The sequence below is a fragment of the Thalassophryne amazonica genome, chromosome 17 (assembly GCF_902500255.1).
Source record: "Thalassophryne amazonica chromosome 17, fThaAma1.1, whole genome shotgun sequence".
NCBI classification, from domain to species: Eukaryota; Metazoa; Chordata; class Actinopteri; order Batrachoidiformes; family Batrachoididae; genus Thalassophryne; species Thalassophryne amazonica.
Window position 1 is genome coordinate 18402635 of NC_047119.1, and position 26519 is coordinate 18429153.

The 26519-nt window shown below is 37.7% G+C and overlaps 1 protein-coding gene across 2 annotated transcripts in view; it reads right to left on the reverse strand.

Annotated features, from left to right (window-relative positions):
- The window catches only part of plpp1a (phospholipid phosphatase 1a), a 33756-nt gene extending 10470 nt beyond the window's left edge, over positions 1-23286 (reverse strand). The window contains exons 1-2 of one of the 2 annotated variants that reach the window (XM_034191933.1): positions 22880-23286; positions 8322-8473 (exon numbers count right to left, since the gene is read on the reverse strand). In XM_034191933.1, the coding sequence (XP_034047824.1) occupies positions 8322-8473; positions 22880-23060 (333 nt within the window). In that variant the 5' untranslated portion in view covers positions 23061-23286. Of the gene's footprint in view, positions 1-8321; positions 8474-11550; positions 11706-22879 lie in introns of both variants that reach the window. The other variant, XM_034191930.1, reaches the window with a different exon arrangement.
- Between the last annotated feature and the right edge of the window lie 3233 nt (positions 23287-26519).

A 26519-nucleotide genomic window follows, 5' to 3' on the forward strand; every position in this document is an offset into this window, starting at 1 on the left:
ATCCCACCTCCAAAGACATGCAGGTTAGGTGGATTGGAAACTTTAAATTGTCCGTAGGTGTGTGTTTGTCTATATGTGGCCCTGCGACAGACTTGGCGTCCTGTCCTGTCCTGTCACGCTGTGATCCTTAATTGGAGTAAGCGGTTCAAGATGAGTGGATCTAAAAGCATTCTTTGGTGTCACACAGCTCGCTTGTGCAAGTAAAAAAAAAAAAAAAAAAAAAAAAAAAATCAATAAGGGTTTAACATGAGGACACGCTGCTATCGATACGCGTACTGTTATTGGAACCTTGCCTGGGATTGGCTGATATTTTGACTTTCCACTATTTGGAGAATAACACCAATTCCATGCTTTAGGTTGGACGTCACCAAAGTGGATGTGAAACAAAACAACCAAGACTTTAACTTTCAGCTTTAGTCTGACGACATTTACATCTAAACACCAAGTAGACAAATGAAAATGGTATAAATTAACTTTACATCTGTAATATTTGTTTACAGTTGCTTTTCAATCAGCGATAAGGATAGAAAATAGATACAATTTTACTGACAAACGCTATTCTCTATTGTATTTTTTCTCATGGACCCGGATCTTTAAATCGATGCCTGATCAGTTTTCTCTGTGGGAAAATGTGGGTCTTCGGGATCACTGTAAGTTTTCCTTGTTGCTAGATGCAGAGTTTGGTCTCATGATATCAGATGTGACATCAAACATTTTTGTGATGCAGAACTGTCAGAAAAACAGGCAGGCACTGATAACAGATACACATCGGACGCATACAATTCCAATGGATTAAAACTTTGAAATTGGTTCTCGATTCCCATCCCCAGCTCGTGGTGCCAGGGAATTTGGGAAACAACTTCGTCGTCTGCTTTGCTGCTCTGCCATGTCACTGAAGCCTACTTCAGTTCATGCTTGGTGATGGAGTGTAATGACTTCAGTCTCTCCTTTAAAGGGGTCATATTATGTACATTTCAATTAGTTCATACAGTCACTGGGTGTCTAAAAACAGATATTAAAGATCGTAGCCCTGAAAAAACATGGTTCATCTACCCAACAAAACAACTTTATTTGCATGTTGCTTTAAATGAAATTGAGTTGCCGTTTACCACCTGTTTAGCGGAGTCTCACAAAGCAAATGTGGACCTTTGTGACATATGTCACAGAATTTTAAAATGAGCCACTTCAGGCCTAAATTCGGGGTAAAGCAGGGGAATTTGTACAGGCAAAGACATAGAATTTGGGCGCGTTCAGGATATTAAACATCAAACTCTAACAATATTTACACTGAAAACGCAGGTGAAAAAACATGTTTGCAGAATATGACCCCTTTAAAATGGAAACACATAAAGACAGGCCACTGATTCGGCTGTTACTCAGTGTTTCACTTCTTTGACAAAAAGTCTCTGGTTGTTTTTCTGACCATTTTGGGGGCTTTTGCAGGATGCTGCATCTGGCTGGATGGGAGCACACGATGTCATCTTATATACGTAGGAACCCGTCCTGCTGCTTCTGAGAGCAGTTACACAATCAAGAAATATGATTAAACAGATTCCTTTTGCAGGCACACAGAAAAACGTGACATTTTCGCTCTGCCAGTCATTATCTGTGGTCTTAATGAGCAGACTTTAACTTAACACTTCTACAAGTTCTCTAAAGGATTTCTTCTGAAATTTTTCAGCCTACGAAGGGTGACTGGAAAGTTTTGAGCCTGACCCAGGAAAAATAGGGTGTGGTTCTCCATTTTTTGCATTCTGAGAAAGCAACATTTCTCTTGAGAATGTGTGAAATTTTGACTCACTGGGTGCAACGCTGCAGACACAATATTTCAGTGAAGTGAGTAGGTGTGTGTCAGATCGGCAACATGGATCAAGCTGGAGGGCGTGCTGTGATTCAGTAAAACTAGGTCCCTTCGGCTGCTCCATTTTCTCAGGGTCACCGCAGCAGATCCAAGGTAGCACATGCAGATCCACCTCAGGAGATCCATGAGGACACGGTAATTACATTAGGGGAGGATGACCCGTCTTATACTACAGTTAAACGCTGATCAGGTGAATTTAAGAGGGACAGAACAAGCACTGGAGATGGAGCACGATCAGAAAGACCCAGAACTGACCATGATATGGTCATTGCTGACAGAAGACTAAGTGAGCATCACATCGCAGTACTATACAGGCATTTCCCAGGAGAGAGTCCATTTGGTTCTGATGGAAGAACTGGGAATGACGGAACTTTCAGCACGATGGGTTCCAAGGCTTCTCATGGCCAATCAAAATGCACAAGGTTCCATATCTCCGGGGAGAATCTTCAGCTTTTTGAGGCAGATCCAGATAACGTTATGCAACAAGTGATGACCATGGACAAGACCTGGGTCCATCACTTTGAACCGGAGTCCAAACAACAAAGTAATGGAAACCTGTCTTCTGGGATGCTGAAGGTATCATAATGGTGAACTATTTCCAGAAGATTCAGACCATCAATGCAGCCTATTTTGCTTCCCTTCTGTTTCACCAGGACAACGCTCCGGTCCACACGTCGGTCATCACAGCGGCTGCTGTTCATGAATGCGGCTTCAAACTTATTCTGCACCCACCTTATTCTCCTGGTTTGCCTTTTTTGGACTTCCACCTGTTTCCAAACATGAAAAGAACTCATTCCAACACAAATAATGATGTCATATCTGCAGTGGACGACTTCCTTGAGCTCCAAGGTCAGACCTTCTATGAGAACAGTATAAAGGCACTGCAAAAAGTATGTGAACTTACAAGGGGATTATAGTTTAAAAAAATAAAGTATTACATTAATTCAGTTGTGGTTTCTTCTTGGTCAGGCTCCAAAACTTTTCAATCACCTTTTGTAACGATTCAGCTCACGAGATCACATATTCAGAATTGACAGCAACATCTCTCAAAATGCAAATGTTACACTTATGTCTTCTGATTTACAACCCAACATGAAGCGATGATATTGGCGTTATTCTCTAATGCCTTATGGACTTCACTGCGGATAGCGGCGGTGTCAGCGGTGGGAAATATGTTGTTCGCTGCATCCCACAATTTCTTGAATACTCGTACTTGAGTGAAACGCCTGACAAATCTGGAAATGTTTTGCAGTTGTCTTTTATTAAATCCTGTTGTGAAAAAAAAAAAGAGATTGATGTCCGCTTAAAATCAAATTATTGCATGGTAGGTTCAAACTAAACCTGCTTTTCCACGAGATGTCATTGTAAAACGTTTCTGTGCACGGAATCATGCACTTGCGTGTTCATGTCGAAAGAATGCCTCATTTGTACATTCTTTCAGTTGTGGGTTTTTTTTTTTTTTTTTTTGGTTGTTTCTCAATATTGCTAACAAGTATCAGGCTCAGAGGGCCTAAATTCAACTCTAGCCCCCATAAGTCCTGACTGCTCTCTCTCCGGCATCTTTTTTGCCCTACAATTCCTCATCTTACAGCTGATCTCTTCTGTCCATCATTTCACTTATTGATGAATGTGAACCCTACACTACTACACTCCCTTTGAAAAAGCACATTACGCTCCGTTTTACGCACTGACAACCTCTTTACTGTCACATTACAATTAACAGCCACGTTTTTGTTGATTTTGGAGTTTTTGAATCTTTCCCATCCAAGAAGTAACATGCAGTTAGCCGTTAGCTTACAGTTAAAAATAGTGTCATCTGATACAATGCAAAAAAACACACACTATTACCAAGACCATCACCAGAATAATGTATTTTCCAGCAACCATGACCAGAAAAAAATGAATGCATTAAGCTGTGTGCACATTAATGCAGTAAAGCATGTGTCTCTTACATGATCATGTCCACCAGTTAGGTAAAGTTTTCACCTGTGTCTGTTTACCGTGTGTTAACAAAAAGATCATGACTGGATTTCCATTAAATTTGGTGAGGTACACTACGTTTTCCCTCAAGAACCTTTCAGCCAAATACAGATCCAGGCTTATTTTTTTTTAGCAACGCCATCACAGACGTACATTCTTCTTATCTCCTTGGTCTCTATGTAATTATGTTTGTACTGATCACTTAAGAACACCTGGTCTGATTTTGGCCAAACTTGGCAGTTAAACTTGGGGTGCCAATGGGAAGACGTGATTAGATTTTGGTTATTATCGGTCACGATCTACAGAAGCGCATTGCATTCACTGGATTAAAAAAAAAATTTAGACACCTTACCTCATAATTAGTGGAGCAGTTTAACTAAACATTCTATCACAATTGTGCATTTTGTGATAAAAGCATCAAATTTGGCACACATATTCTAAATTAACTAATGCTTATTTTCAGCTATACGGCCATCCTGGAGCTGACCTCTAATAAGCTACAGGGGTCAAAGAATTACACAGGGGTCAAAATTAAAATAAATAAATGCTCTAATAAATAATGCTCTAATTATGTTAAACTACACCACATTATTTGTCTGCTCATAATAATTTCTAAAAGGTATAGTTTGGACTATCTGTGACTCAGTGTTCTGGAGTTATGGAGTAAAACAGCAAAAATTGTGACAAAGGTCAGTTTCAGTTTTTACAGGAGTCAAAAGTTAAAGTTGTTCCAATTTTGGTAAAAAATTATGCAAATTATTGGTTAATAGCATTTTAAAAAGGAATAGTTTGCACCATCTGTCATGCTTAGTTATCATGTTATGGGGTAACATACAGTAGTGTTCAGAATAATAGTAGTGCTGTGTGACTAAAAAGATTAATCCAGGTTTTGAGTATATTTCTTATTGCATCTGCTGTTGATGCTACAAACTCAAAACTTTTATGTTCAAACTGCTTTTTTAGCAATCCTGTGAATCACTAAACTAGTATTTAGTGGTATAACCACAATTTTTCATGATTTCTTCACATCTGCGAGGCATTAATTTTGTCGGTTTGGAACCATGATTTTGCTCATTTACTAGTGTGCCTGGGGTCATTGTCTTGTTGAAACACCCATTTCAAGGGCATGTCCTCTTCAGCATAAGGCAACATGACCTCTTCAAGTATTTTGACATATCTAAACTGATCCATGATACCTGGTATGCGATATATAGGCCCAACACCATAGTAGGAGAAACATGCCCATATCATGATGCTTGCACCACCATGCTTCACTGTCTTCACTGTGAACTGTGGCTTGAATTCAGAGTTTGGGGGTCGTGGTCGGGGTTGCAAATAAATTAGCTTCACACAGGCGTCTTCTAACTGTCACAGCACTTACAGGTAACTCCAGACTGTCTTTGATCATCCTGGAGCTGATCAATGGGTGAGCCTTTGCCATTCTGGTTATTCTTCTATCCATTTTGATGGTTGTTTTCCGTTTTCTTCCACGCGTCTCTGGTTTTTTTTTGTCCATTTTAAAGCATTGGAGATCACTGTAGATGAACAGCCTATAATTTTTTGCACCTGCGTATAAGTTTTCCCCTCAATATCTTGAACATCCCATTTTGGCTTTCAAAGAGAAAAGCATGTTCAACAGGTGCTATCTTCATCCTTACATAGGGGGCACCTGATTCACACCTGTTTGTTCCACGAAATTGACGAACTCACTGACTGAATGCCACACTACTATTATTGTGAACACCCCCTTTTCTACTTTTTTTTTTTACTTTTTTTTTCATAGCCTTAAGAGTGTGCATATCATGAATGCTTGGTCTTGTTGGATTTGTGAGAATCTACTGGTACCTTGGTTCCCATGTAACAATAAGAAATATACTCAAAACCTGGATTAATCTTTTTAGTCACATAGCACTACTATTATTCTGAACACTACTGTATGTCATACGTCATAGAATACAATGGATGTCGAACTTGTTTGACCTTTACTTTGGAGCCCAAGCATTCAACACAGTCAAAACTATTTCATTTTTTAATACTTTTATTTCAACCAATAATTTGCATCACTTTTTTTTTTTATTTTATTTTTACCAAAATTGGAGCAACTTTAACTTTTGACCCCTGTACAAACTAAATATGATCTTTGTCACCATTTTTGCTGTTTTTACCCCATAACTCCAGAACATTCAGTCATAGATAGTCCAAACTATACCTTTTTGGAATTGTTATGATCAGACAAATAATGTGGTATAGTTTTCAACATGATTGGAGCATTTTAAAATTTTGACCCCTGTCTAATTCTTTACTGACCCCTGTAGCTCATTAGAGATCAGCTCCAGGATGGCCCTATAGCTGAAGATAAACTTTAGTTAATTTACAATATGTGTGCCAAATTTGATGCTTTTATCACAAAATGCACAATTGTTTTGCTATTAAATTACATTAAATTACCCCATTAAATTACAAGAAACAATCTCATAATTATGAGATCAGAAAAAGTGTCACACTGACCACTGCCTCACTCAGATCCACATACTGCAGATGCATTTCAAATGCATACATGTGTATCCATGAGGCATCCTGTATTGGTTCAACTGCTCTTGCAGAAAGAGTGACATCCAGCATGTCGGACTGGGCTTTCCACCTGAACAATCCCAATGACTTGAGATGTCTGCGCACTGTTGACATATTAATATTAATACCATTCTCATTTTTAAGAAACATCAGTATTTCCCTGTGTCTCAAACTGAGAAGGTAGTAACAGCAGAATAACTGTGATAGTGCCATGATTGCCCACTGATTAGCGAGGAGTCAGATGTGACAAGAACTTTTTCTTCATCTTATCTCGTAATTATGAGAGCATTTCTCATAATTATGAGATCTTTTTTGTAATTACAAGATGTCTTTTTTTATTTATCCAGTAAATGCAATGTGCTTCCGTAAAGATCTAGGTTCGAGATAAAAAAACAAAAAAAACAAATTCTGGCCACATGCTAATTTAGAGGAAAAAGGCAAATTTTTAAGGAAGTTAGTTCAGATATTTGTTTATTTTACAGTTTGACAGCATGTGGCTGTAACAGCAGACTGCATGCTACTGAATGCCCTTCTCACTGTGTGTGAGGTTTGTTGTGGTGCTGTGTTACGTCCAAAGTTCAAAGTTGTTGAACTATTACACACAGCAAACAGGTTTAATGACTGATAGAAATCTGGCACCCCCGAAAAACAAAAAAGCAGAAATATTATCCAGGGCATCGCCACCATCAGTTTTAGATAAACCAATGGCGATCACAGAGCAGTAATGCCATAATGTGAACACACCTTAATGTTTGAAGTTTAAAGGTGTACAAGTATATAAAGTGAAAGATAAAAAGGAGAAAATACTTTTTTAGAAAAAAAGAGGGAAAGACGGTGTTTTAGGGCCGCATTGCATTTTTGTTTTGTTTTTTACTTCAAGAATAAGGTTCCAATATTATGAGAATAAAGTGGTATGAGAAAAAAAACTCTGAAGATTATGAGGAAAACAAACTTGTAATATTACGAGAATAAAGTCATAATATTACCAGAACAAAGTTGTAATTTTATGAGAAACAACTCGTAATATTATGAGAATAAAGTCAGAATATTTTGAGAATATACATGTAATTTTACGAGAATAAACATGTAATTTTACGAGAATAAAGACGTAATTTTATGAGAGAAAAACTCTGCATCTCAAAATGAGATCTGTGGAGCGCTTAAGTTGTACTTCAGTATAGGTTTTACAAATAAGGAAATACTTCACCTTTTGGTCCATCTGCACCACATTATCATTAATATCAGAACTTGAAAAGAATATGCATAAAATGTGTGTATTCCGGAGGAGGAACCACACAGACTTCGCCTGTAGTTCCGGCGATTAGTAGCTCCCGAAATCACCTTTTTCATGGAAGAGGAGATGGCTGGAACTGGCAGTCTGCAGGGTTATCGCTTCTCATATAAATGCAACTTTATTCTTGTAATATTAGGACTTTTTTTGTAATATTATGACTTTTTTTTCCCAAAAATTATGACTTTATTCTCGTAATTTACAGGTTTTTCTCAGCAAATTACGACTTTATTCGTGTAATATTATGACTTTATTCTTGTAATATTATGAGATTTTTTTCTCATAAAATTATGACCTTATTCTTGTAATATTATGATTTAATTCTTGTAATATTATGAGTTTTTTTTCTCATAAAATTACGACTTTATTCTCGGAGTAATCTCAGTTTTTTGTCATAAAATTACGACTTTTATTCTCATAATATTACGACTTTATTCTTGGAATATTTTGACTTTATTCTCATGAGTTTTTTTTCCTCATAAAATTGCAACTTTATTCTCATAATATTATGACTTTATTCTTGAAGTCTAAAAAAAAAAAAAGCTCAATGTGGCCCTAAAATGCCGTTGTATAAAACAGGAACTGTTAAGAGGGGGAAAAAAAAACAGATGCACTTACAGTGAGTATTGTGATGGGAATCATAACACCCCCTAACAACTGATAGGTAATGGTGTCTTCTTTAAAGGGGTACTTGATTGAATCGTCATTACAGAAAAAGCCTCGGCGGAAAGGCTTGTGTTGCACATTGAGTATTGCAAAGGGGAGTCCAGCTACCAGTGGAAGCAATGGGAGAACAAAAAAAACAAGGAAAACATAGGTTAAAAGGTCACATCACCACCCACAATGCAACAGCACGTGCCTGCAGAAAAGCACAAGACAGGTGTAGTGTTGCATCCTCTGTGACCTGTGAAGGCAGCAGCATTCAGGAACATCAGGAGTGTGAGTGGTAAATGGGAGCCGTTAGAGTATTTGCATGAAGGTTGAGGTTGTTAAAGGTTGTTAAAACAGAGTCGAACCCAACACAGAGAAAACCACATTCAAGTGACGAGCAGGTCATTTACCATTATTCGCTCTTCGTTCACAGAGATGAGAATCCATAAGTTTTCATGTGTTCATCCTCAGGTGAACTTTACAGTTTTGTTTTCCATTGTTGGTCACAAACCCACATACACAATACCTCTTCCTCAAATGCAGTAATCACATAATTCCACACATTATCTTGCACTAATACTTCCTTTTGCATGACAATAACTATTGAAGTGAGCGGTTAAAAATTTCTGATATTAGTGGCCAGAGAGACGAGGTGAAGAATATCGTATATAGTGAAATATATAATCAACACCTCCAGCTTGATTCCCAAGTAGTCACTGATAACACACATCTTTCATTCTGTAAAAATCAGCCTCATCCAGAAAAGCATTCCAACTATTTTAGGGAACACAGGAAGTCCAACTCCAGGCTGCGTGTCCGCTCCAGTAATTAAGAACAGCAATCTGACAATTAACCCACAGTTTCCCATAATTTACTTGTAAAACTAAGTTAAAGTCACAAAATAAGGTGCAATAGTCAAATAATTGAAAAATTTTTTTGGCACCTGAGTTTGGACATGTACTGTATACAACCCCTGGCAATAATTATGGAATCACCGGCCTTGGAGGATGTTCATTCAGTTGTTTAATTTTGTAGAAAAAAGCAGATCACAGACATGACACAAAACTAAAGTCATTTCAAATGGCAACTTTCTGGCTTTAACAAACACTATAAGAAATCAGGAAAAATAATTGTGGCAGTCAGTAACGGTTACTTTTTTAGACCAAGCAGAAGGAAAAAATATGGAATCACTCAATTCTGAGGAATAAATTATGGAATCACCCTGTAAATTTTCATCTCCAAAACTAACACCTGCATCAAATCGGATCTGCCCGTTAGTCTGCATCTAAAAAGGAGTGATCACACCTTGGAGAGCTGTTGCACCAAGTGGACTGACAGGAATCATGGCTCCAACACGAGAGATGTCAATTGAAACAAAGGAGAGGATCATCAAACTCTTAAAAGAGGGTAAATCATCACGCAATGTTGCAAAAGATGTTGGTTGTTCACAGTCAGCTGTGTCTAAACTCTGGACCAAATACAAACAACATGGAAAGGTTGTTAAAGGCAAACATACTGGTAGACCAAGGAAGACATCAAAGCGTCAAGACAGAAAACTTAAAGCAATATGTCTCAAAAATCGAAAATGCACAATAAAACAAATGAGGAACGAATGGGAGGGAACTGGAGTCAACGTCTGTAACCGAACTGCAAGAAACCGCCTAAAGAAAATGGTATTTACATACAGAAAAGCTAAACGAAAGCCATCATTAACACCTAACTAATTAACCTAACCTAATTAACACCTTTCTTATAGTGTTTCTTAAAGCCAGAAAGTTGCCATTTGAAACGACTTTAGTTTTGTGTCATGTCTGTGATCTGCTTTTTTTCTACAAAATTAAACAACTGAATGAACATCCTCCGAGGCCGGCGATTCCATAATTTTTTTGCCAGGGGTTGTATTTAGTTATTCCAAACATTAAGGAATGGACTACAACAAATGCTTTCTATAAAGTGTTAAATTCCATCAATGGTTTACGGAAAGTTTGGTAAATTCTGCTTTTTTTGAGAGGATGAGACAAAAAAATTGTTATTTGTTTAAAGTTATTTGTGGTTGCAGTGGCATTAAACATTTCTTGAGAGACCGTATCTGTTATACAAGTTTGATTTTAAGTGGACATCTTCCATTCCATCTTGCTTTGTGAATACCATTTTTGGAACCATGGTCACCAAACATTCCCAATAAGAATGGGCAGCAAGAAAGGATTCAGCACGCTACACATGTTGTTCAGCATCAGGCAGATGGATTGGTTTCTGTGACACAGCTGCTGCTTCCTCTATCTTAGACTGTGCTGGTTCCATCATGTGCCGACTGTTCTCAGTGTCAGTGGACATTTTGAACTGCTACAGCACAAAAAACAAGTGTGCAACTGATCACAATACTGAGCATTTCAGTCCAGTTAAAAGTGACACACAAACTGCAATTCTGACCATCTCATATTCTGAGCCATCTTTGTCAAACCTTGAGTCACCATTCTTCCACATTGGGACATGAATTTACGAACTGTAGACTTCATAAAGTCACTGGCTCGGTGGCCCTACAGGGTGGTTTTGAGGTTTGGGTCATCAACACCCTGCAATGGCCTCAAAAATCACCACGATTCCCACTGGTCCATTTGAAGTCTGTCATTTTTAGAACGTGTTTGCTTGGTCCTGGTGGAATCTTGCTTCTTTGAGGTCAGTTAAAAAATTTTCCATTAAGGTGTTCAGGTTTTTGTTGCCATGTCATGTCACTACATGAGCAGCTACACTCATGCAGTTGGGAAGGTGTTCTTCCATCCAATGAAAGGGCAGCCAATAAAAAAAATGTACAGGGGAGCTAAACTAAGCAGCCCAGAACATTTGAGAAGACACGTGGAGACGTGGCGTTCCGCTGCAGTCAGGATGCAACCTCCCAAATGTCCGTCACAGCTTGAAACTATGCCATGTGTCTGGACCTTCAAAATGTTCATACTGAATCTCCAACGATCTTATAGGTCGGTAACCAGGACATCAACAGGACCTACGTCTCTGTGGATTAGTTAACACCTGCCTTGTCCTTCCGTCCAAAAAGATGGTCAAAGTTACAGTGTTTGGGGCCACTGAAGCAGAATGCTGACACTGGAGCACCCCATCATTACTGCTGAGCGACCTCATGATTGTCAACATTTATACTCAACCTGCCTCGACTTCTGCAGTCCTCACTTTATCTACTTACACAGCTAATAGGCAGCGTGAAGCCCACAGTGTAGAGCACAGTAGAGGTGATTGTGCTGTGGTGAAAAGGGTACTTGATGCTCTCATCATTACAGAAAAAACCCCTCTGGTAAGGGCGGATCTTACCCAGGTTAAAGACTGCCAGAGGCAGACCCCCTGTGGAGGGAGAGATCAGGAGGAATTATAAAAGGAAGAGGTCAGGGGTCACAAAAGCATGGCACAAAGAGGGGAGACTCACAAAGAACATTTCAGTCTGAATATTGGAAAATGTAACCTCGTGCCATTACAGACGTTGGAATTCCAAACATTATGTTTTGGTCTCACATAGTGGTCAACAGTACATCAGTCTTCACTGTGCACGGGTCTTAATTTCCAGCAAAGTGCTTCACATTCATATAGCGTCATATCATCATATATAGGGTGTCCCAAAAAAAATACAACATTTAAAACACTTGGTTTGACCCTTAAATGCTACAAACTTAATCAGTTATGTTTCTGTTTTACTTGCAGAGACCCTGAAGTTTATGTTGATGCCAAGCATTGATGCATTGAAGGAAAACATCTGCCGAGAAATCAGAAACATACCTCAGAACAGTTTCGTTTGCAGACCGTAATTGGCCAACGTGGGGCCTACATTGAACATGTTGTCTAAGAGACTGACAAAATGCAGGGCCAATATTGACATTGATATGAAAAACTTCAACCTTTCAGCTTTCTATCCAGTCATAAATTTCTTTCCGAGACATATGCTTTGACCATTTTCTTTGCTGATAAAATGTTGCATATTGTTTTGGGACACCCAATATATGTAATAATTGCTATTACTCTGCAGTTAAAAATTCATACAATACATAACTTTATAATGCAACAATTAGCTACCAGAGTTTCCCATGAACTATGTAAAATGTGGAGGTGCACCACAATTTCATAATCAACCAAAACTATTTGTCCATGTTTTTCAAATGGCAGCACTGAAACCACGAGGCTGTGCTGATTCTGTTCCAGGCAACACTGTTGGAAGTAAAGCATGTTAACACACCTTACAGTTTCCGCTGCCGTTATGCATTCGTCCAAACAATTTCATCATTATCAGCATACAAGGCCAAACAGCTAACATTTCTGTATACATTATCATTGATAAATAACATTCGGCAAGTTTGCAAGCATTCTGCATTTTCTTATTCATGCAAGTTTAATGGTGGTTGGCAAACCTGTTGGTGAATTGCCGCCACCAACTGGACAGGAATGTGTGATACTGTACAAAACACTATATACTCTGTTACAAGTACAATTTTGCAATAGAAATGTTGCTTAGGTAAAAGCACAAAAGTATGAGTATCAAGATATAATCAAAATACCAAATCTAAAAGCTTGTTAGCTAGCATAAGTTATTAGCTTGTCAAGAAACATTTAAAAACATACTGGTGCAACATATTGTGTGATCTTCAGAAAATTTGATTCCTGAACCAACAGGTTTGTCAACATGCTGAATCTATAACATGATCACAGTGCATGAAAGTGACTTGATTATATAATGTGATGCCACTGCTGCTCAATGGGGAGAATTAAGAAGTTTGTGGTTGGACCGCTGACTCTGAAAGGCACTGTGGATTCAGCTCAGCACTCCCTATAGATAAAACACCATAAAGATAACAATTATGCTAACTGGTTGTGACCGTCCAAAGTCTGAATGTTCCTCTGGTTGGATGGAGACATGCAGCTTATTCCCACTATACAAGGAAGTTGAGCCATGAAAGCACCAAATAAAGTGCACATTAATGGAAAATACCATTTCTTTATCAAAACTGTATCACAGTGAACGAAAAACATTTTGCGTCTTTGTCAATAGAAACAAAAGCTTTCTGGGTTTGCTAACAAAAATATACAGAATATATAGATTCACACATCTACTTCTTTAACACACTTATTTCCATTAGCAGTCTCCTTCTACAGCTGTCATCATGTCAGCTGTGCTACCCGACACTGACTGGCAACAACAGCTGGAAATGCCAGAAAGTCTGGTCAGGACCTCACAACGGCAGGATCTCTGAGTTACTTTATAACTGCAGTAAACACAACTTTGACTTATGTTATGCTGTGACTAATGTTACATTCATTATCAGATAATCTGTTCATTATATTAAAAATACATGGGTAAACATGTCACATAACAGTGAATATATAAATACTGTGAAGAGCCCAATAAATATTTGAAAATTACTGATAGTGTGTAACCAACAGTGGTGGGCACAGCTATCCCAAAAGTTAGCTTCGATAACTGGTAATCAGCTAACTGAAAAGTTATCTTTTTAACGCTAAACCGATAAACTGCCTAAAAACCTATTGGAAACTACAGATAACCGATAACTTTAAATTTTGCCTCTCATATGCTCTCAGGTACCAAGAAGCTGATTTTGAGTTTAAACACCAATAGCGATCGCGATCACAAACCCAAACAGCCAATGAGCCAATGGCTGTCTTTGTGTGCTCTGCCCCCTGTTGTAGGAAAGCATTATTTACCCTGACAGGATTGGTCCTGCGATGAGGCAGAGGTCTTGAAATGGAAAGCAGGTTTGAATTATGGTTTTGCTTTAAAAATAAAATTATTCCAGATAGAATAACTACATTAATGTGACCTCTTAAAATGTACAAAATGTTATATAACACATATGTTAATTCTAAAATAATGCACTAATTCTGAAGATTTGAACATTAACACACAGATCACCAAAGAGATTATAGGTAACTAAGACTCCGCTCATACTGATTGGTTGATTCATTCATTCTATGTAAAAACCAACACAAGTGAATCAATGTAACATGTTGGTGTTTACAAATAAATGTGCTTTCGTAAAATATGTCATTTTTTTCATTTGTATAAAAAAAGAAAGAAATTTTCAAGATCCCGCTAGACAGCACCTAAGCGCACGCGTGATGACATCACAACTCTATACGGTTAGGGACATGAGGTTTCTTTCAATAACAAGAACTGTCAAAAAACTTTCTCGTGTGGTTGGAATTGTGTGGCGATAGGAATCGCCTTTTGAATGCTTGAATAACGATGTCAGTCACACAAAGAAATCAAATAATAGTGAAACCATGTTTGGTGCGGTGTTATAACAGTCACTCCGTACTCCTAACATCAAGCCTGGTTCACATGGCAAGATAATTAGGCCGATATCGGACCCAATCTTCCCCTTCCGACAACCTTAAGGACGCCCCAACAATCGTGATGATGCCAAATATAATCTTATCAGATATTCCTGCCATGTGTGGTTTGTAAGAGCGCTCTGATCTGCTCAGAAGAACGTGAGGAGATAAATGTGACATGCAGCCAATCAGAAAGCGAGGTGTCTGACCTGGGAATGCTCGTGTGTGAAATCTGTTTGTGTGTGTTGTTTTTACCATGTGGGTGACACTACACACTGTACAACTAAACCTGTCAGATCTATGATTTGTTTTTATCTCCACATGTGGGGTCTCTCAGGTTTTGTAAACATAAAGCTAATTTTAAAATCCTGCGGTCGACAGCACTGTGATATAACCGGTCGCCAGTAGATGGCAGTGTTCTATGCATTTTGACGCCAGTTATATCACATGGCCTGAATCACAATTTCAGCTTTTGGAAAAGCAACCTGGGCTTCTGGCATTTTTGCATAAAACAAACAATAGCAACGTCTATAAACCCAGAGAATATATTCACAAGAGTTTTAGGCACAATATACAAAGAGGTTAATGCTGCTGTCCGTGTGGAGCCTGATCAGAGCGTCTCAAATGCATTTCTCCTGTCATGAACACCCATAATGCACTGCGCACACACCATGTCTACACTAAAACCTTTCAAAATTAGTGCATTACTTTAAAACTAAAACATATATCTGATATTTTCACTTTATAAAACTTCAGACGTGACGTTAATTTAAATAACTTGTCCGAAATTAGTTTGGTTAAAATTCTAACCATACGTTAAAATTCTATGCCTCTGGATGACTTGGGTGCTATTGCCAGCGTATCAGTATGGGGTCAAAAGAAATTAGCTTTTTTCCCTTTTCTATAACCAGTACTCCTTTGCCTGCAGAGAATAGAGCAGTTTATTCTGGAACCAGCTCTTCTCTGTTTGTAGAGAACAGAACTGCACATCTACTACAAAAAACTACATCTGCAAAAATGTTAGCGGTCTAAAAATGATCAGACCAAAACTTATTGGAAGATAATTGGTCCGATGATGGTTTTCAAAGTTATCTGAAAAGCTAATCCGATAATGAAAACATTATCTTCGCTAATTAGCGGAACTGTGCCCACCACTGGTAGCCAACTGTCCAAAACCCAAAGGCACTGCATTAAAGTGCTAAGCCTCTGTTTCTCCATTTGCATTTCTTAATATTTCGGTGGGAAAAAAAATCTAATTTGTTATCTAATTATTAAAAATAAACACTAAAGAAGTAAATAAACACATGCATAATTTAAAAAAGTATACAGAATAATTGTATTACTTAGGCAACAAAGAATAATACATGAATAATGAGCTGAATAACATATTTGTGTAAAATATTGAAAAGTTCACCCATCAAAAACTTTAAAAGGGTTATCACACAAGAAACATTTGCAAACTATCATATTTTTAAATTTACATTTTAAAGCTTTTCATTGTTTTGTTTGTATCTTTAAGACCTTATTTCCACCTACATTTCTGAAAAAAGAGATTTGCAAATATTCACATTTTACAACCTAGAAACACTGAAAGTTTGTCAGTTTTCTTTGATAAACTGCTTAAACAACTGATCAATTATTTTAAAAGTTGACAGTTTTCTGTCGATTCATCAATGCGGCACTAAACATCTGCTCATGTTTTAACTTTGTACTGCAAACAGACTAACTGGATTGCATATTTTAACATAAATTACTTGTTATGGCATGATGAATTAGTTTTATCAATTTTGATTTGTTTTTGGGTGTGTGCACTGTTGTGTTTTGAAATTTTAGTTCAGTGATTAATTTATACTTTGTATTTGTTGTCATGAATATTATCAGTTATCAAGTTGTTGACCAATGAATATGGCTTTATACACCCTGAAGAAAACCATACACCTTTTGGCCTTCTGCCTCAGGGTGTATGGTTTTCTGCAGGGTGTAAAAAACCATATTCATTGTTAAAACAACTTGATAATGGTTTTATCATATACCTATAAATGATAAATGTTGTAGGGTTTTCTGAAGGGTGTAAAAAGCCATATTCATTGGTGAACAACTTGATAACGATTTTATCATATACAGTGGTCCCTCGTTTATCGCGGGAGTTACGTTCTAAAAATAACCCGCGATAGGCGAAATCCGTGTTATTAGTCAGCGTTATTTTTTTACAATTATTATAGATGTTTTAAGGCTGTAAAACCCCTCACTACACACTTTATACACTTTTCTCAAACAGGCATTAACTTTTCTCTCCTGTGTAAACACTCAAAGTTCAAACCTTAGTAGAAAAAAAAAGAACATTTTCCTAAAAATAATTATGATGGCTTTTAGAACTAACAAATTTAATTTTAACAATCAACCTACAAGGTTAGACACGTAAGAAATTAATAGTGACTCACCAGTATTTCACACTTCCTCTGACCGCGCCTCTTCGTCTTGGCGCCACTCCGCTGTCCGAATTGGCTGATTACTCAGGTGGTATGAAAAATATTACCCGTCCGCGAAAAGGGTGTATTGCTATTTATTCTTTAGTGTTTTATCCAATCATATTGGCGTATCGTTTATAGGTATATGATAAATGTATATATACATATGTTTACATTTTTTTATTTTTATGTTAGAAGTGGTGGGCATTTATAAGCTTTTGCTTCTGTGTACACCCTTTTGGCCACATGGGTACATTGTTAAATTGTTCTCTTTATGAGCTTTTTTGTTATTTTTGAGTTTGTGTGTGCCAAATAAATAAATTCATTCATTCATTCATTCATAAACACACACTGTTATTTAAGTAAATACAACTATTGAGCAGACTCATCAGCAGTGATTTTTAACAGCGAGCAAACAGAGACACGAAATACAAACGCCACACCTTCAAGATAAACATCACATATTAATACACGCAAATCCCATCTGCCAGTGTCACAGACCGAACGGTCCCCCCCAAAAATCGGTCTGCCTGCCTTCACTGCAGATGCGTTATTTGGGACCACAGCAGCACTTCACCCAAAGCGATCAAAGGGAATAATGTGATTATTAGCCATCAGATGACAAAGTAAAACCTCTTAAATCATTCTAAAGTCAGTTTTAAACAGAAATGAGGCAAAACTCTGACGCTTTGAAATAACAATGCACAGTCAATGCATCAGCTAGCAGCTCTTGTAGCCGCGGCACTATGATCACTTCATCTGTCTTTTATGATGAAATAATGCAGAATATATGTGGAAATGATTGTTGTACAAAAGCTTCAGATATGTGTCGTTGAGCCAGATGATGACTGGAGTGCAGTTTTAAGTAGAAACAAGGTGATAATCCGTGACTCGCGGCTAATGACGCATGCAGGGCGGCCTGATTTTTAGAGGGGACTGTTCGGTCAGCGACACAGGCACAAAGCATAACTGGACTTTTCAATACATGCACACGTGTGTTTGGTAACATACTGTCTAAACGGTTGGAATTGTGTTTGAGGAAAACTCCCGCTTACTTCGCCATCCTAAATAAAGTCTTACTCTTTGTTACTGCAGACATTCTGCTGTAAGCAGCAGTTAGTGGAATTTTTTTCTACTGACAAATACATTATTTTAAGATATACTGATGACGGCGCACAGAACGTTTAATGAGTCATAGTCCAAATCCACCAGTCATAATAAGATTTGAACAACACTAAAGCCCCTGAGATGGCGTCTTTGCTGACGCTGCAAAACCGGACACGTACAACCCTATGAACGCTTAAAATCAAACAGTTTATATATTTGAATAAGACCAAAATGACGTTACGCTTTCCGATGTAATGACTGGTGAAATAATTTGTTCAGACCTGATAGTTTTGCTTACGTGAAGCAGGTGACATCATGTTTATCACAGTTTACCAGCAGCACAGAAACACATGTTCAAATATACATTTGGATTAGAAGATTAGAGATTTGTGCAATCAGCAAGTTATGTGGTTGAGACGTCTGTCACTCTGACTGTTGAAGGGAACCAAACAGTGATTATGTACGTTACAAGATCGTGACTAAATAGAGTAACATGAACTACAACAGATGATAAAATCAAACTTAAAAATTTAAAAATCACTAATGTCACTTATTACAGTGTAACACTGTATGTCTGAACAGTGTTACACTCAATCACTTAATCAAGTGATTAAGCAATTAGCCCTCCAACTTTTTTATTTATCAAGTAAAACTGCCAAAGTTTAACAGTTTCATGTTTCGAACCTGTGACGATTTGCAAGAATAATATCTAACAAAGTTATGAATGGATGACTTTCGCATTGGGTTGAGGCAGGGTTGCTTACATGTCGAGGCGGAACATGCCTTATGATGTCACAAAGATATGCAGCTATTGTGCTGACGAACAAGCAAACACTCAGATGGAGTTTGGTTTTTGTTATGAAACCTGTTAAACCCCCTTTTTTATTTATTCATTTATTTTTTAAGCGTCATTTTTTTTTATTTCTAGTCTAACAAAACAAGTCATTTGAAAATTTCATTTTGGACTCCAGGAAAATAACAGACTTAAAAAGTATTTTCTGACTCATCTTATTTATCATATAAAATAATTGTAAGATTAATAATGAAAATTATTAGTTGGAGTTATAAAATTAAATTCTCCATTCATCTCTTAGTGTGAAAATAACAGGTATTATTATGACTTTAAATTATATGTTAAACTCTGGGCAGGTGTTCTTGGTTACACCTGCGCACTGTGGCATAGGCAGGGGTATCATTTTCACTCCTGTGTGTCTGTGTGTGTCAAGTGTCAACAAAATAACGAAGAAATGTGATTTAATTCTAACCAAACATGGTGCTGTAACAGTCAAAGACAAAGTAATTTGAGTTTGAGAAAAATCAGTTAAACGTTAACATCACAGGCCAAAGTCAAATCTGTGGCCCAGTATTTTTATAGATTATTTAGAACGACTAGTCTCAGGAATTAGTTACTACTACTAAACACTAATATGAAGTAATAGATCACCTTTCTACAAGTCACATGACCATTGATCGTGTGTGACCTTGAAAATTCAAGAGTGAGGCCTTAACTGTTTAATCCTATATGGATTAAACATAGTAAAAACGTTATGTGTTAATCAAGGATAAAGTGATTCAATTAAAAGTTAAATCATTACCTGTTCTGCTGGAACACAAGATACTGCTTCACATCTCACTTTAATTATGCAGAAAAGTTAAATGAAGTAAACATATACTTATAGTAGTGTGTTGCCCGTGGGGATCCATAGGCTCTAAATTGGATAGTGTTTATAAAACACGTAGCTGACATTTTTCAAGGGTGGTAATAAATTAAGCAAAGCTTGTATAATGAGTTGGAATGGTGTGCGAGTCCAGAATGTTTTTAGAACCTTAAACCTCAACAATTATTAGAAGAGGAACTCAACCCTTTTATTTCCTGGTAATTATGGGATTTTTTTAATGTTAATTTACTGTCTTAATGTAAATTGTAAGAAACTGTTTAGGTTCTTGTTATCATATACACACAGTGTAATTACTATTATATTTTATTATTACTTCTATTTTGTCATTTGAATTTTAAATGGCCCACAATGAAAATAAGTGTTTTCACCTTCTTGTGTCATCCATGTTTTTAATGTATATTATGCAATTACATTGAACTTACTAAATAAAATCACGCATGCATTCACGCTTTTAATATAAAGATGACATACAACCCACTGCTGGAATGGAGTGTTAGTCCAGAATGTAATTAACAATGTTAGCTAATATCTGTAGTGTCTCCAAAAATGTTAGTTCTATCAATGTTCCATTTTGGCGCTGTACATCCTTGACCCAAAATACATAAACATATCAAACGGCAAATGTCAGCTCTCCCCAGTTGCATGCACGCAAGGCTTTTTGTTTTTTTCTGCATTCTGCTGCAAGCAGATGCTTTTAATTTTTACACACACACAAACAGAGTGGTGAAAGACATCTAAAGCAATACTCTTTTCACTCACTGTAATGACAACATGACACTTAACTGACTAAACCAATTAAACTACAATAACACAATGAATCAATAACACTAACAACACTATTATACTAACATGAACCACAGTAAAAACATTTAAAACACCAAAAGCCTGACCTCCCATGGTGCATTGTAGCACAATGTCCACTGTTTACTGGTTAGCTAAAATAACTAATTTCTCCCAAAAATATTGGTCCTATCAACTTGCTGTTGTTGCAGCAATCATCTTTGACCCAAAATACATAAACATACCAATGTCAGCTCTCCCGTTTCTACGTGACCAAAGCCATATACACACATGCACACAGAGGCCACTTGGCTATTGTATATTTATATGGGTCATCAAGTCTCAAAGTGGACATTTACTTGAAGGGTGTTTTGTTCTGTCCTCTTTCCCTCTGGCTTAGCACCTGCCCTACAACAGTCTGAGCAGGAAGAATGGAGAATTTGTGTATGTATATGTAAAACGCATCCTGACTAACAGAGAAGTAGGTTTTATCTCATGCCATCCTCAGAAAGAGACTTTGTGCATGAAAAAAAGCTAAGCGTTCATTTTTTAAAATTTACAGTGTGTTGCTATTCTTTCTTTGTAGCTATTGTCAGCTCTGTGCTAACACAGCCATATGACGTGCACAGACTTTGAAAGAAAGCAAAGCAAAAATATGTTAAACCCTCCATGGGTGTGCTATTCTTGTTCGGTGTGATGTCGCCACACTATGAGGCACAGCGGGGCTGTTTTTTTTTTCAACTTAAAGCACTTCGAGCTGCTGTACAAAACAGTGACTTGCCACATCCACTGCTGATGATCTGTCAAAAAATATGAGGAAGGGAGTGCGTGTACCAAACATCTTATGCTTCATGACCTGGTACAGACCCTCCTAGTATCTGTTCTGTATCTAGTATCTGTTAAATACTGCGGTAAAGTTACAAAGGCAGATAGTTTCAAAGACAAAACACCATCTCTGTGAAGGGTTGTACAAACTGGAACAGCCTTCCAACAAGGATATGAGACAGTCCCACCCTGAGTGCTTTTAAAAATGAGCTTAAAAGCTGGCTCAAAAACAATCAAACCTGTCAACACAGGTGAGATGTATTGTACATAATCTCATGTTTTGTTTTAATTTATTTATTGTAATTGTTTATTGTGTGTCTGAGGACTACAGATGGAAAGTAGCTTTTAGCTAAATCTGGCATATTTACACTAAGGCATGAACATGTACAGTGTTCATTAATGTGCATTGTCTTCATCAAATAAATAATAAATAAATAAATAAAATACTTTGGAATCACACATGGCTGGCCAAGAATAGGGAAGTGCGGAACGAGTTGCTTGGTCTACGGTCACCGCGACCCGGACAAGCACCTGAAAATGAATGAATGAATGAATAAATAAATAAAATGTAGAAGATCATCACTTCAGGAGGTAATTAAACCCTATATACAGACAGAAAACAAATGAAGGTGCCTACTGTCATCATCACATGATTTAGACTGACCAATCAGAAGCGCTATGTACAAATATAATTTTTTTATTATTATTAATACAGCCATGTATGGACTATGAACAGCCACTGTCAAAGATGTTGCCGATAATCCTGCAAGTCATTAACTGCTGGCACAGTGGCTTTAACCAGCCCCCGGGGCCACCAGTTTGACACACCTTTCTATAAAATAACAACAAAATGACCATCATATTTATTGTGATCTCTCTGAAGTGCTTTTGTTTGTCCAATAGTCTAAAAACTTAAAAAAAAAAAAAAAAAACTCATCACATAGGAGAGCCTGAAAGTAGAGATTATTTGATAAATAACGATTAAGAGATTATTTTTAAAAGAGGAGTGGAGCTGATGCACTGCAACATGACACATTCTTGCAGAGATGTCCTGCAGATCTGCAGTCTGTGAATAATTTATAGAACGTGAATGAAACAGAAAAAGAACAAGAAGACCTACAGTTTTGCTTTACACATAAAAATGTAAAGTCACGGTGCGATAACATTCACCGCTCCCTTAACGTGATGTCAAACACGGCCTTATTTATTTGTTTATTTTAATTAATAATTTTAGATCCCAAAGCTGTTTTAATCGATGTTCAAAGTGACACTGAGTAATATTTATATATATTTAGATATTTTATATATTTATAAGACATACCTAGGACGAGACATGCTATGTCGAGGAGGATAAACGCGATCCCTCTGGTGTCAAACATGTTGTCTGTGGTCCGTGTGTCTCCGTGTTTCCGCCTCTGTCTGTCCTCCTCGGCAATAAAAACTAGGAGACGCTCCTCCTCGTCGCTGCTGTTATCGTTTCCGAACCAGAGTCGTTGGAACATGGACAACAGAGGACGTCGAGACAAAGCGAGGCGTCGTCGAAGGACCAATAACGCACATTTCAGGAGGACGCTGAACGCGTCTCGGTGCTGCCGTCGTTCGGTTCCTCATGAAGCGAGTTGGTTCCAAAGCTTAAAATAAAGCCGGTCACCACCGCACAAACAGGATTTTTGAACTATCACCTGTCCACAACCGGGGCGGTCCACGGAGCAGGAGCGACTACACGGTGACTTCCAAAAGAAAGGCCCCGGTGCTGCTTTCAGGCACAGCGGGAAATAATCGTAAATAATGAATTTATGCGTTTGGTCGCTGCAGGGATTTAAGAACCAATTTCTGCTTGAAAAAAACACCCGAAAACCCAAGCTGATTAAAAAAAAAAAAAAGTTTAAGCCCCACTGTGTAATAATTGTTCTGACTTTCATATTTTGCAGGGCTGCTGACAATATGATGACAGAAAGTAAAATTAAAAATAAAATGAATGGACGTAAATGGACTGCATGCCTCACATTCACCCTGATATCAGGGTGCTGCCATACAAGGTGCTCACTACACATCTCCGGGAGCAACTAGGGATAAGGACTTTGCCCATGCAAGGACCCTTAGTGATTTTCCGGTCAGGCTGGGATTTCACCCAATCATCTCGTCTCAAGTCCAACGCTTAACACACCTCTCTGCAGCTTCTCTCCCCCTGCCATCCCCTCATTACCCCATCCCCGTAGAGACGGTGCCTGCTCCCAGACCACCAACAACCAGCAAAAATCTATTTAAGCATAAAAATTCAAAAAGAAAAAATAATATAGCACCTTCAATTGCACCACAGACTAAAACAGTTAAATGTGGTCTATTAAACATTAGGTCTCTCTCTTCTAAGTCCCTGTTGGTAAATGATATAATAATTGATCAACATATTGATTTATTCTGCCTAACAGAAACCTGGTTACAGCAGGATGAATATGTTAGTTTAAATGAGTCAACACCCCCGAGTCACACTAAGTGTCAGAATGCTCGTAGCATGGGCCGAGGAGGAGGATTAGCAGCAATCTTCCATTCCAGCTTATTAATTAATCAAAAACCCAGACAGAGCTTTAATTCATTTGAAAGCTTGTCTCTTAGTCTTGTCCATCCAAATTGGAAGTCCCAAAAACCAGTTTTATTTGTTATTATCTATCGTCCACCTGGTCGTTACTGTGAGTTTCTCTGTGAATTTTCAGACCTTTTGTCTGACTTAGTGCTTAGCTCAGATAAGATAATTATAGTGGGCGATTTTAACATCCACACAGATGCTGAGAATGACAGCCTCAACACTGCATTTAATCTATTATTAGACTCTATTGGCTTTGCTCAAAAAGTAAATGAGTCCACCCACCACTTTAATCATATCTTAGATCTTGTTCTGACTTATGGTATGGAAATAGAAGACTTAACAGTATTCCCTGAAAACTCCCTTCTGTCTGATCATTTCTTAATAACATTTACATTTACTCTGATGGACTACCCTGCAGTGGGGAATAAGTTTCATTACACTAGAAGTCTTTCAGAAAGCGCTGTAACTAGGTTTAAGGATATGATTCCTTCTTTATGTTCTCTAATGCCATATACCAACACAGTGCAGAGTAGCTACCTAAACTCTGTAAGGGAGATAGAGTATCTCGTCAGTGGTTTTGCATCCTCATTGAAGACAACTTTGGATGCTGTAGCTCCTCTGAAAAAGAGAGCTTTAAATCAGAAGTGCCTGACTCCGTGGTATAACTCACAAACTCGCAGCTTAAAGCAGATAACCCGTAAGTTGGAGAGGAAATGGCGTCTCACTAATTTAGAAGATCTTCACTTAGCCTGGAAAAACAGTCTGTTGCTCTATAAAAAAGCCCTCCGTAAAGCTAGGACATCTTTCTACTCATCACTAATTGAAGAAAATAAGAACAACCCCAGGTTTCTTTTCAGCACTGTAGCCAGGCTGACAAAGAGTCAGAGCTCTATTGAGCTGAGTATTCCATTAACTTTAACTAGTAATGACTTCATGACTTTCTTTGCTAACAAAATTTTAACTATTAGAGAAAAAATTACTCATAACCATCCCAAAGACGTATCGTTATCTTTGGCTGCTTTCAGTGATGCCGGTATTTGGTTAGACTCTTTCTCTCCGATTGTTCTGTCTGAGTTATTTTCATTAGTTACTTCATCCAAACCATCAACATGTTTATTAGACCCCATTCCTACCAGGCTGCTCAAGGAAGCCCTACCATTATTTAATGCTTCGATCTTAAATATGATCAATCTATCTTTGTTAGTTGGCTATGTACCACAGGCTTTTAAGGTGGCAGTAATTAAACCATTACTTAAAAAGCCATCACTTGACCCAGCTATCTTAGCTAATTATAGGCCAATCTCCAACCTTCCTTTTCTCTCAAAAATTCTTGAAAGGGTAGTTGTAAAACAGCTAACTGATCATCTGCAGAGGAATGGTCTATTTGAAGAGTTTCAGTCAGGTTTTAGAATTCATCATAGTACAGAAACAGCATTAGTGAAGGTTACAAATGATCTTCTTATGGCCTCGGACAGTGGACTCGTCTCTGTGCTTGTTCTGTTGGACCTCAGTGCTGCTTTTGATACTGTTGACCATAAAATTTTATTACAGAGATTAGAGCATGCCATAGGTATTAAAGGCACTGCGCTGCGGTGGTTTGAATCATATTTGTCTAATAGATTACAATTTGTTCATGTAAATGGGGAATCTTCTTCACAGACTAAAGTTAATTATGGAGTTCCACAAGGTTCTGTGCTAGGACCAATTTTATTCACTTTATACATGCTTCCCTTAGGCAGTATTATTAGACGGTATTGCTTAAATTTTCATTGTTACGCAGATGATACCCAGCTTTATCTATCCATGAAGCCAGAGGACACACACCAATTAGCTAAACTGCAGGATTGTCTTACAGACATAAAGACATGGATGACCTCTAATTTCCTGCTTTTAAACTCAGATAAAACTGAAGTTATTGTACTTGGCCCCACAAATCTTAGAAACATGGTGTCTAACCAGATCCTTACTCTGGATGGCATTACCCTGACCTCTAGTAATACTGTGAGAAATCTTGGAGTCATTTTTGATCAGGATATGTCATTCAAAGCGCATATTAAACAAATATGTAGGACTGCTTTTTTGCATTTACGCAATATCTCTAAAATCAGAAAGGTCTTGTCTCAGAGTGATGCTGAAAAACTAATTCATGCATTTATTTCCACTAGGCTGGACTATTGTAATTCATTATTATCAGGTTGTCCTAAAAGTTCCCTAAAAAGCCTTCAGTTAATTCAAAATGCTGCAGCTAGAGTACTGACGGGGACTAGAAGGAGAGAGCATATCTCACCCATATTGGCCTCTCTTCATTGGCTTCCTGTTAATTCTAGAATAGAATTTAAAATTCTTCTTCTTACTTATAAGGTTTTGAATAATCAGG